General features: G+C 38.5%; 1 protein-coding gene across 2 annotated transcripts in view; it reads left to right on the forward strand.

Annotated features, from left to right (window-relative positions):
* The first annotated feature begins 392 nt into the window (after nucleotides 1-392).
* The window catches only part of srpk2 (SRSF protein kinase 2), a 44,342-nt gene continuing 32,705 nt past the window's right edge, over nucleotides 393-12,029 (forward strand). For both annotated transcript variants that reach the window (XM_073831458.1, XM_073831459.1), the window contains exons 1-2: nucleotides 393-471; nucleotides 644-710. In XM_073831458.1, the coding sequence (XP_073687559.1) occupies nucleotides 456-471; nucleotides 644-710 (83 nt within the window). In that variant the 5' untranslated portion in view covers nucleotides 393-455. The remainder of the gene's footprint in view (nucleotides 472-643; nucleotides 711-12,029) is intronic.

Here is a 12,029-nt window from a genome sequence, read left to right on the forward strand (position 1 = left end):
GTTACATTGTCATTTTCTTTATAAAATACGCACACTTGTGTAATAAGTTTAAAAATGAAAACACACTCTATTATAGTTGATTTTGAGTTTACACTCAGCTGTGCAAATCTAATGGCTGAGTGGATCTGACCAATCCAACGATGGCATTATCGTAAATATTAATTTGATTATCCGACGTTGCTTGGTAACCTTCCTGAAGCGTCCTTGCGCGTTATCTCATGAATATTCATTGGCCAACTCTTCGCGGGAGTAAAATCCGTGTAAAATCCGTTGTCGATCACGCCCACTCTCTAACGTCTTTTCCTCTCAACCAATCAGCTAGAACGCCTCGACGATGCGTCATTAATAATCATGAGCGCGATTGCCCGTGCGCGGCCACGTAGATGCCTGAACGCGCGTCGGCAGAGGTAACGCGCAGGAAAGAGGAGAGAGATCCCGGCTAGAGGATCAACATCATGAGCTCTAGAAAGGGTGAGAGACATTAGTCCCTATCTAGTGTACACTACATAGCCATGAGCGCTGATTTCACTCATATGTAGGCTGAATGATCTTGTGTATGTGTGAGCGATGCTTCTGTCACTGATGATGCGTGTCTTCTGTTCGGCGGGATTCGATCCGTATCTCTCCCGGTTCCCCGCTCCAGTGCTGGCCATTCAAGCGCGGAAGAGAAGGCCGAAAGGAAAGAAAGATAAGACGGGTCATCACCGCAGGTAAGGAGGGCGGTATGATGTGTGTGTGTGTGTGTGTGTGTGTGTGTGTGTGTGTGTGTGTGTGTGTGTGTGTGTGTGTGTGTGTGTGTGTGTGCGCGCGCGCGCGCGCTCATGGACGCTCGGGGCGTGCGCGACCCCTGGCGCTCAGCTCTTGAAGCAGGTCAGTTACTAATGGCAACGACTGTGCGGGTCCCGCCGCTTCCTTGTGTTCACGCGTGACAGCGCCGTTACGTAACAGTGTTGACAATCATCACCAGGAGACACGCGTTAATGACACCCTTCAACATTTTCAAAAATATCCTCACCTTTACAGGAGCAGCTCAGTGTGTGTGTGTGTGTGTGTGTGTGTGTGTGTGTGCCCCCCTGTATTCTAGTGTTCTTACCTTTTAATTACATGCCCCCATGTTCATGTTTTTATTTCTTCAGTTGTAAAGAAATTATGTTTTTTGAGGAAAAGATTTCAGGATTGTTCTCCATAAGGTGGACTTCTATGGTGCCCTGAGTTTGAGAACTGAGAACTTCCAAAATGCAGTTTAAATGCAGCTTCAAAGGACTCTAAACGATCCCAGCTGAGGAAGAAGAGTCTTATCTAGCGAAACGATCAGCCATTTTCTAAAAAAATAAATAAATAAATGCATATATTTTTTTTACCTCAAATGCTGGTCTTGTGTTCACAGCTTATATGTGATGCAGAGGCCAGCACTGAGCTGTGTCTTGTTTACACTCCACTCAAACACAGCTACTGTCACATGACCGTTGTTTCTGGGGTCATATATTGCACACATTGTCATGACAGGCCTAGAGCCTAGAAACTGCGGTCATACGGTCGGTGTCTCTCGCGCTGCAGGAATAATGCAGGAATGTTTTATACCAGAGCAACCACCGTAGATATATAATAATAATTAAGAATATAAGAATAATTGAGCTTGCCAATCAAATCGAAGTAGGCAGGGTTTACTGTTCACAGAAGCAGAGCACGAATTCCAGCATGAAGCGTCCGCTCAGCGTTGAAAGAGAGTGAGGTAAGATCAGGGCTTGACATTAAGCTTTGACATGTGTTTGTCCTTCGGACAAGTAAATTAGACATTCATAAAAAATGTACTTGTCCGGGGCAAAAAAAAGCCTTTTTTTGTTGTTGTTGTTGTAAATTAATCCATTCTGAAGCAATAGTCTCATCTCTACTCTATGAGGTCTTACTTTAATCTGAATATTTGTGATATTTGAGTTAAATTGATTTCTAGGACACTTTTTAACTTTATTTTCCTAACCTTACTAAATGTATGTCATCATTCACATCAAATCTTACATTTTATCAATACATTCAGTTAGAATAATTAGACTCTTTATGGTTGCCATTCAGATTAAAGCAGTATCAACAAACTCCATCTTTCCGCTGCACACGAAAAACTCAGCCTGCAACGAAAATGCCATTTCAATGTATTTACTTGTGTTTAATGAAGATAAGAGGTTCCAGAAAATGCATTTACACAGTAAAATTGTAAATACATAAATAATATAAGATTAATGGTTTACTTTTTTTTTTAAATATAAATCTAAAATGTTGGAAAAATGCAATACTTTAAATATGAAACCGAACCACCAGTAGGTGGCAGTAAGTCACTGTCTTAATAAGCGAGTCACGAATCCCACCAGTTCATTCACTGACTTGCCCGACTCATAAAAATCTTTCAGTACTGAAACGCTGCTGTGTTGCTTGGAGATTCGCGACTGCTGTAGCTTTGCTTCTATTTTCGTTAGCAAAAACAGTCAGTGATGTGTCTAAAATGTAAGTCAGTTTATATTAACTACTAGTTTATTGAACTACTGTTATTATGAGAGAGAGATGGACTGAGCGAGTGATTAACGTACCTGCATCTGATTCCTTATTCATATTCACCATGATATGACATTAGTTTGAAGGTTTGTTGAAGAAAGCGTTAATATCGTTTCATGTGTTAAAGGTGATTTTGCTCTTCAGTGCATTTATTCGCTGTGGCAAGCTGTTGTTGAAGCTAAAAATAACTTCCGCTTAATAACTTCAGTTTTAAATTCATAGTCTCTTGTCTCACAGTGTAACTAAAATCCCCATCACGAATACACGCACGTTTCTCTATACTAAGCACTATTATTAAATACATGGTTTAAAATATTGTTTATATACATTTTTATTTATTGAGTAATAATATTTAATAAACAACAACATAGACAGGCATCAAAAAGTTGCTGGTAAGAGCAGGGGAGTCAAACTCCGGAGTTTAGATGCAACTTTAATTAAACACACCTGATCCAACTAAAGTCTTTCAGGCTTAATTGAAAACTGCATAGTATGTGTGTTGGAACAAAACTCTGCAGAGCTGCGGCCCTCCAGGAACTGAGTTTGATGCCCCTGATCAAGAGTAAAGGCAGCGTTCTGATATACAGCATTGAATTTACAGAAACATGCGATTTTGCCAAAACTATCATTTCAGGACATACTGTGCGATTCCCGAATCATTTGATTCAGTTCGTGAATCATTTGAATCAATTCGGGACATACTGTGCCATTTGCGAATCATTTGATTCAGTTCGTGAATCATTTGAATCATTTCGGGACATACTGTGCGATTCGCGAATCATTTGATTCAGTTCGTGAATCATTTGAATCATTTTGGTACATACTGTGCGATTCGCGAATCATTTGATTCAGTTCGTGAATCATTTTGGGACATACTGTGTGATTTGCGAATCATTTGATTCAGTTCGCGAATCATTTGAATCAATTTGGGACATACTGTGTGATTCGCGAATCATTTGATACAGTTCGTGAATCATTTGAATCAATTTGGGACATACTGTGTGATTCGCGAATCATTTGATTCAGTTCGTGAATCATTTTGGGACATACTGTGCGATTTGCGAATCATTTGATTCAGTTCGTGAATCATTTGAATCAATTTGGGACATACTGTGTGATTCGCGAATCATTTGATACAGTTCGTGAATCATTTGAATCATTTCGGGACATACTGTGCGATTCGCGAATCATTTGATTCAGTTCGCAAATCATTTGAATCAATTTGGGACATACTGTGCGATTCGCGAATCATTTGAATCATTTCGGGACATACTGTGCTTTTTTTTTTTTTTTTTTTTTTTTTTTTTTATTAGCCAGTACAACAATCAAACAATTAAGTACAAATGTACAAAAAGACATAAAACACACACAAAAAAAAGAAAAGAAAAAAAAAAGACAGACTTCTTGCCAGGATAACAAACTAAATACAATTACATCTCAAGGAGACACAAAGGAAGAATATAAAGATACAGTTTTCAATGCTTTCAAATTAATAGAACTTTGGATAGTTTCCATGTATTTTTCCAAGTCCACTCTGAACAAGAAGAAAAGAGGTTTAGAACCAGTAAATTTTTGTTTGTGAATGTGAAATTTAGCCAACAGCAAACATAAATTAATGATGTAATATTTCCCTATATTCTCTTTTGAGTACCCAAACAATCCAAAGAAAGCATCTTTAAAGCAAAAAGAAAAAAGTCACTTACAAAATAAGTTTGAATGAATATAACAAAATCTGACCAAAATGTTTCTGTATACTGTAGGTGCATTGCCAAAACAAATGAATGAAGTCTTCTTCAGAGGAATGACAGAAGCAGCAGTTCACTTCAATATCTGACTTATATTTTCTAAGAAAGGCTTTAGTGGGGTAACATTTGTGAATCAATTTAAATGTTATTTCTCTTACTTTATTGGTAAACAGATACTTATGAGGCAAGGACCATACTTTCTCCCAAGGTATATTCTCCACAATGTTATTCCAATATGGTATTACATAAGGGATTGTTGTTACCTCTCTCTGGAAGAGAGTCCTGATTTTAGAGTTATTTTTCTGTTGGTCAACAGAAAAGCACACATTTCCAATCGTTGTGTCAGTCAAGTTCAGAGAGTAAATACATGGCCATGGAAATGAGGCACCTTGCAACAGAAAGGACACACCAGAGGGAATGGCATTGAAAACAACAGCATATTCATCAGCAGATACAGGAATATTATATTTCAGTAAAAAATCTGAATAGTTATAAAGCCTTCCTTGTGAGTTAAAGAGTTGTCCAACTAAAAGGAGGTTATTTTCAAACCAGTCCTTGAAGAAAAGTGATTTATTTTTGTAAAGAATATCCTTATTGTTCCATAAGTAATATTTGTGTGGAGAAAAGTTGTGTTTGTATATGAGGGACCAGGCTAAGAGCATCTGCTTATGAAAATTAGAAAGTTTGACGGGGATCTTAACATTATAATTACAGAGTAAAAGAAAATTCAGGACACCAACTTTAGAGAAAATATAATTGGGGATAATATTCCAAAGTGAAAATGGATTTTTAAGAAAATTCTTTAGCCAATTAATTTTAAAAGTGTTGTTCAAGGTCGTAAAATCTAAGAAATCCATTCCCCCCTGTTTTGTTGGATTCATTATTACGGATTTTCTGATATAGTGAGTTTTATTTTTCCAAACAAAATTGTTTAACATGCTATCAACCTTTTTTAATGTTCTTTTATCAACCTCCAAGGAAAGAGTTAGTCTAGACAATCCTTCGGCTTTAGAGAGCAGAATTCTTCCTCTTATTGATAAGTCTCTCTGTAGCCACATATTGAGTTTCCTTTGCGTTTTTACTATCAAAGGGTCAAAATTTAGTACACATCTTGTTTTTTGGTCTTTATTAATTACAATACCCAAGTATGTAACTTGATTTTTCACAGGGATGTTGCATATAGAGGGAAGTTCACAGCGTTTAATTGGCATTAACTCACATTTGTTGATATTTAGACAGAGACCTGAAGCTCTGGAAAAGGAGTCAATCAGTCTTAAAGCTAAAGGAATCTGAGAGGCGTCATTCAGAAATAAAGTAGTGTCGTCAGCCAGCTGGCTAATTAGAATTTGTCTATCGTCAATTGTGATACCTTGTAAATTATTAGCGGAAATATGCAGAGCTAAAAATTGAGAGGCAAGTAAGAATAAATATGGAGATATAGGACAGCCTTGTCTTACTCCACGAGACAAACTAAATCTTGGTGAGGTTCCAAATTTTAATTTAATAGCACTATTATTATTTCTGTATAATGTCCTGATGGCTCTACAAAATTTATCTCCCCATTTCGGGACATACTGTGCGATTTGCGAATCATTTGATTCAGTTCGCGAATCATTTCGGGACATACTATGCGATTCGCGAATCATTTGATTCTGTTGGTGAATCATTTGAGTCATTTTGGGACATACTGTGCGATTTGCGAATCATTTGATTCAGTTCGCGAATCATTTGAATCATTTCGGGACATACTGTGCGATTCCCGAATCATTTGATTCAGTTCGCGAATCATTTGAATCATTTCGGGACATACTGTGCGATTCGCGAGTCGTTTGATTCAGTTCGCGAATCATTTGAATCATTTCGGGACATACTGTGCGATTCGCGAATCGTTTGATTCAGTTCGCGAATCATTTGAATCATTTCGGGACATACTGTGCGATTCCCGAATCGTTTGATTCAGTTCGCGAATCATTTGAATCATTTCGGGACATACTGTGCTATTCGCGAGTCATTTGATTCAGTTCGCGAATCATTTGAATCATTTCGGGACATACTGTGCGATTCCCGAATCGTTTGATTCAGTTCGCGAATCATTTGAATCATTTCGGGACATACTGTGCGATTCGCGAGTCGTTTGATTCAGTTCGCGAATCATTTGAATCATTTCGGGACATACTGTGCGATTCGCGAATCGTTTGATTCAGTTCGCGAATCATTTGAATCATTTCGGGACATACTGTGCGATTCCCGAATCATTTGATTCAGTTCGCGAATCATTTGAATCATTTCGGGACATACTGTGCGATTCGCGAGTCATTTGATTCAGTTCGCGAATCATTTGAATCATTTCGGGACATACTGTGCGATTCGCGAATCGTTTGATTCAGTTCGCGAATCATTTGAATCATTTCGGGACATACTGTGCGATTCCCGAATCGTTTGATTCAGTTCGCGAATCATTTGAATCATTTCGGGACATACTGTGCGATTCGCGAGTCGTTTGATTCAGTTCGCGAATCATTTGAATCATTTCGGGACATACTGTGCGATTCGCGAGTCGTTTGATTCAGTTCGCGAATCATTTGAATCATTTCGGGACATACTGTGCGATTCGCGAATCGTTTGATTCAGTTCGCGAATCATTTGAATCATTTCGGGACATACTGTGCGATTCCCGAATCGTTTGATTCAGTTCGCGAATCATTTGAATCATTTCGGGACATACTGTGCTATTCGCGAGTCGTTTGATTCAGTTCGCGAATCATTTGAATCATTTCGGGACATACTGTGCGATTCCCGAATCGTTTGATTCAGTTCGCGAATCATTTGAATCATTTCGGGACATACTGTGCGATTCGCGAGTCGTTTGATTCAGTTCGCGAATCATTTGAATCATTTTGGGACATACTGTGCGATTCGCGAATCGTTTGATTCAGTTCGCGAATCATTTGAATCATTTCGGGACATACTGTGCGATTCCCGAATCATTTGATTCAGTTCGCGAATCATTTGAATCATTTCGGGACATACTGTGCGATTCCCGAATCATTTGATTCAGTTCGCGAATCATTTGAATCATTTCGGGACATACTGTGCGATTCGCGAGTCATTTGATTCAGTTCGCGAATCATTTGAATCATTTCGGCACATACTGTGCGATTCCCGAATCATTTGATTCAGTTCGCGAATCATTTGAATCATTTCGGGACATACTGTGCGATTCCCGAATCATGGGTAACCACTACAGAGAGTAGAACCAGCGGTAATTTCCAGAAGATCTGGCCGTGGAGAGAGCGCTCTGGAGCGGATTGATGAGTGCAGAACACATATGGGTCTCACACGTCCGAAAACAACAAAGCAAATTTTCAAATGACACTCAGAAAAAACGGTCCCGGCTAGAACACGCGGAGTGACACAAAATTGTGAAAGAGCGTTGCTGTAGCGATACCAGTAGAATATCTCACGCTTCTCAACCAATCAGATTAGAGAACCAGAACGAACTGTTGTATAACTAGTTCATTACTCAAAGCTTTTCAACTCGTTGCACGTCAAAGGTGGAAAAGATGTCCCAGATGTTAAAAAATAAGAACAAAGATAGGCTACATGTTACAAATAAACAAACAGTGCTTTAATTTTCAGGTACATTAGATGTTTATCAGTAGCAAGAACCTGAATTAACAAATTTAGAAATAAAACACTGTATACACTATATACATAAATCATACATTGACTCTTACTAAAGCAACTGTATTAAAGTTCTTCAGTCAAGAGCAGTGAGTGATTTTTCTTTCTGTTTTGATTTATTAGCGTACCATCACAAATGACAATTCTATTATTTACTCACTAGTGATTTTTCTTTAAAGGGGTCATCGGATGCAAAACTAACTTTTACATGTTTTACATATTGTTTGCACTTTTACATGTTGTTTATGATAAAAATCCAACCAGTAGTATTTTATCTTTAATAGTAATATCCCCTTTTTAAAATCAGTTCATTCTCAGTTTCTTGTGGGTGTGACGACACACAGACAGAGGCCCCTCCCACAATAGTTGATTGACATGAGCGTCTCACTTTAGCCCCGCCCTCACCGAGCTCAAACAGTCTGACTCTGATCTCCATTGTGTGACTCAGGTGCAGAGGAAGACTCTAATTGAGCGATTGAGGTGTTCTGTTGTTGGATGTAATAATGAACACAGCAGTCGTCATTTACTCCCAGAACCTGCTTGAACTATTCGAGCCATTTGTGCCAGCCTGGGAATAAATCCTCTGTAATAATGTAAATTATGTGAAAAATTATGTATTTTTCAAGCCACCAAGCATGAGAGCATCTTCTAGTGCACCACCAAAACAAAATAAAGACTTTGTAAAAGAGCATAGGACCCCTTTAATAATGTGCTTGTTGACAAGTTTCATGGCTAAACGCAGCTAAAAGCAGCTAAAGTAAACATTACATCTCATAATCCCAGAGAGGGGCGGGGTAAGCAGAGCTCATTTGCATTTAAAGGGGCCATGTCTTAAAATGAGTTGAGTTTTTGCAGAGCTGATTTTGACAAGGTAAAAGGCTGTTTTTTACACTACTATTGAGAATTTTTAACCAAAGTATATTAGAGACTTTTCATTAAGACCCTAAAGAATCATATGAACTTGTGGAAAATGGACATCTGATGACTCCTTTAAACATAAAACATGTTGAACATAAAACTTATTTTGAAGAATGTGGGTAACTAAATAATTGCTGATCTCCAGTTACTTCCATAGTATGTGATTCATTTTTTTCCCCCAGTATCAAAGTCAGTAGGGAGCAGCTACTGTACTGTTATCCACATTCTGTTCAGCACAAGAAATAAATGAAGAGAGGTTTGGGAAAACATGTGAGTAATTTCTTGGTGACCTATCCCTTTAATGACAATGGGCAGCATGTTTAGCTCTGTCGCTTTAAGAGCTGCACGCATCTAATATACATGCACGTATCTGTTTTTCTCTTAACTGTTTACTCTTACTTTAGACATAACCAACTCTGTTTATATGTCATCCTTGTGTGTTTTTGACAGTATTAGAGAATCAGACACCAAAGATGGCTTAGTCCAGTAATCAGACACTGTATCACACTCTTCAGGTGAACACGCTTATGAAGCACATGACACAACAGCGCACGGATGAAATGATGTTATTCAACCGGCAAGGCTTTAAAGCACATGCACGTAATGTATTTAGTGATTGAATAAGTGCCGTGTCCCGTCAGTGAATGTGTGTGTGCTGTTGTACAGTATATAGAGACGGAGACACGCTGTAGCACCATACTACCATATTTATTCAAAAGCAGATCGCGGAGACATTTTAATCTTCCACGAGCAAAAATCATCATATCAATATATTTTATTGTTTGACAGTGAAGCTGGTGAATCTCTGTGTTCTTGTTTTCTGGTTGTGGGATTTGTATGAAGTTTTCCAGAGTCTTCCTCAGCTATATGAAGAGTTGTTTCTCAGGTGTATTGACGCGTGAGCAGACAGTCGTTCTCTGGTTAGGGTTCATGCTGAGCTGGTTTTCCATTCGTCTGAACTGTGTGCTGATGTTGAGATACACAGTCATTTGTCTGTGATCGACTGACGCTCTGAGAGATGAAGGATATACGTATGTCGTATCCTATCCTGACCTGGCCTTCTGCATGAGATCTTTGTGTTTGTGTTGTTTTGTGTTTGTTCCTGTGAAGGTGTGAAATGTGGATGTACTGTATTTCTGGCTTCTGTTTACTTCTTTCTCTCTCTCTCTCTCTCTCTCTCTCTCCCTCTCTCTCTCTCTCTCTCTCTCCCTCTCTCTCTCTCTCTCTCTCTCTCTGCTGATGATGAAATGCAGATCTTAAAGGCACGCTCTGTAGATGAACATCTGTCCAGGACGTTCTTGTGCTCTTCATGAGTCGGTCAGTGTGTGTTCAGCTGCTTCAGTCCAGCAGGTGGCGCTGGTCACACATGATGATGATGACTCTGAAACACAAATGAGCATAGAGCCTCTCTATCTTTTGGGTGAACAACTCGTTTAGGTCAAGAGTAATGTATGATTGCGGTCATGATCCACCAGCGTTACTCCAAACACTAACTGGATCAATCACATGCCACTTCACTGCAGCTGGGACTAGATTAATGTGCTTTACTTGTTTCTAAAGTCCTAGTTTGATGTACAGCTGAAGCGAGTCCAGACACGTGTCCACCGCAGACACAGAGTAGGACGTGTCTCCCAATGATTGGATATGGACAAATTATTTGATATTAGTCCGTAATGCTTGTCTGCCTCAGTCTTGTAGGAGTGCTCACCAATGTCAGAATGTCAAATTGAGGTGGTTGATCAAACCAAAGAGGCCTGGGCTTTACCGTTCACAGAAACCGAGTGCAAAATCCAGTGCAGTATTCTGAGGAAGGTTATAAGTAGCTAAATGTTTAATATTTCCGTTTTATGGCAGAAATCACCAAAAGTAGTATCCAGTGATGTGAACTGGCACATTTTGCCATTTTGATTCAAAAACATAGGCTCTAATTGACTTGATTCCTGTCATTCATAACTGGATGAGTGGTGTTCTGCATATTAGGTTATGAGTAAGAGCTTTAAGCCGTATTCACAAAACATCTTAAGGCTAAAAGTAGCTCATAACTTGCCGATTTAGGAGAAAATCTTAAAAATAATGGGTGTGTCAGTCCTAAATTTAGGACTCCTAAATGTTTGCTCTAAGAGTATTTCATTTCATTTTAGCACTAAAACTAGCTCCTAAATCTGGGAAACAGTAGTAGTAGTGAAGAGGACTCCTAAGTCACTAAGACCAAATCACAAACTAGGCCTATCCTCTCTGTTGAAAAAAAAACTATCATCACAGAAATTCTAATTGTTTCCACTACAAATACCATTACAAATATTACAAACCATCCACTTTTAACCATTAAAATCATTAATTAATGGTTTCCTGTACTGTTTTTTGGGACATATTCCATCAGAATTGAGTGGTTTTACCAAGTCACCATTAGAAGGTGACCAATTATCGGTAGAGATTAACACAGGCACCATTACAGTTACCATTAAAACCAATGGAATTTCTATTTTAACCAGTAAAAACTTTACAAAATTTTGTAACGCTTTCCCTTTTTTATGGCTGTTGCCGGCTATCTGCCTTGGATGTAAACATTTTAGGCACATGTTGCATTTATTGGCACACCTTTGTTTTTCCACGTGTCTTTTTTTTTGGTTTTGGAGGTTATTCATACTCTAAATTTTCCATTGATTTCAACCTTGTTTTCATTAATATGTTGGGTTAGATGTTCTTGAGTCCAGTTCGGTTTTCTTTTATGTTCGCATGTCTTACTATCAGCCATGATTATTCTAGTCGCTCAATTAAAATGTGGTTTATATGCATATCTGCTAATTGTTTATGAGAAGCACACATGTAAGAGCTTGACAATTAGCTGAACATATATACTTGTTTAATTATTGACACTAATTGACATTAGTGGCAACATCTTTATTTTTAAACCTTTATTTGAATATGGCAACATAATATCGTCCTCTACAATATTTCTATGAACAAATCTCTGACAGAGACCATTCCCCTGTCAGCCAATCACTGTGTGCATAGTTAATGAGCATGCTGACATCATCCATAGTAACGAGCTCAACCCCGCCCCTTACTCTCAGCTGAAGACTTCTCCGTATTCCTGAGTAAAAGTTTGTCTCAGCAGCTTTGGGAATATGTTTTAAA

The sequence above is a fragment of the Garra rufa genome, chromosome 25 (genome assembly GCF_049309525.1).
Source record: "Garra rufa chromosome 25, GarRuf1.0, whole genome shotgun sequence".
In the NCBI taxonomy this organism is placed as follows: domain Eukaryota; kingdom Metazoa; phylum Chordata; class Actinopteri; order Cypriniformes; family Cyprinidae; genus Garra; species Garra rufa.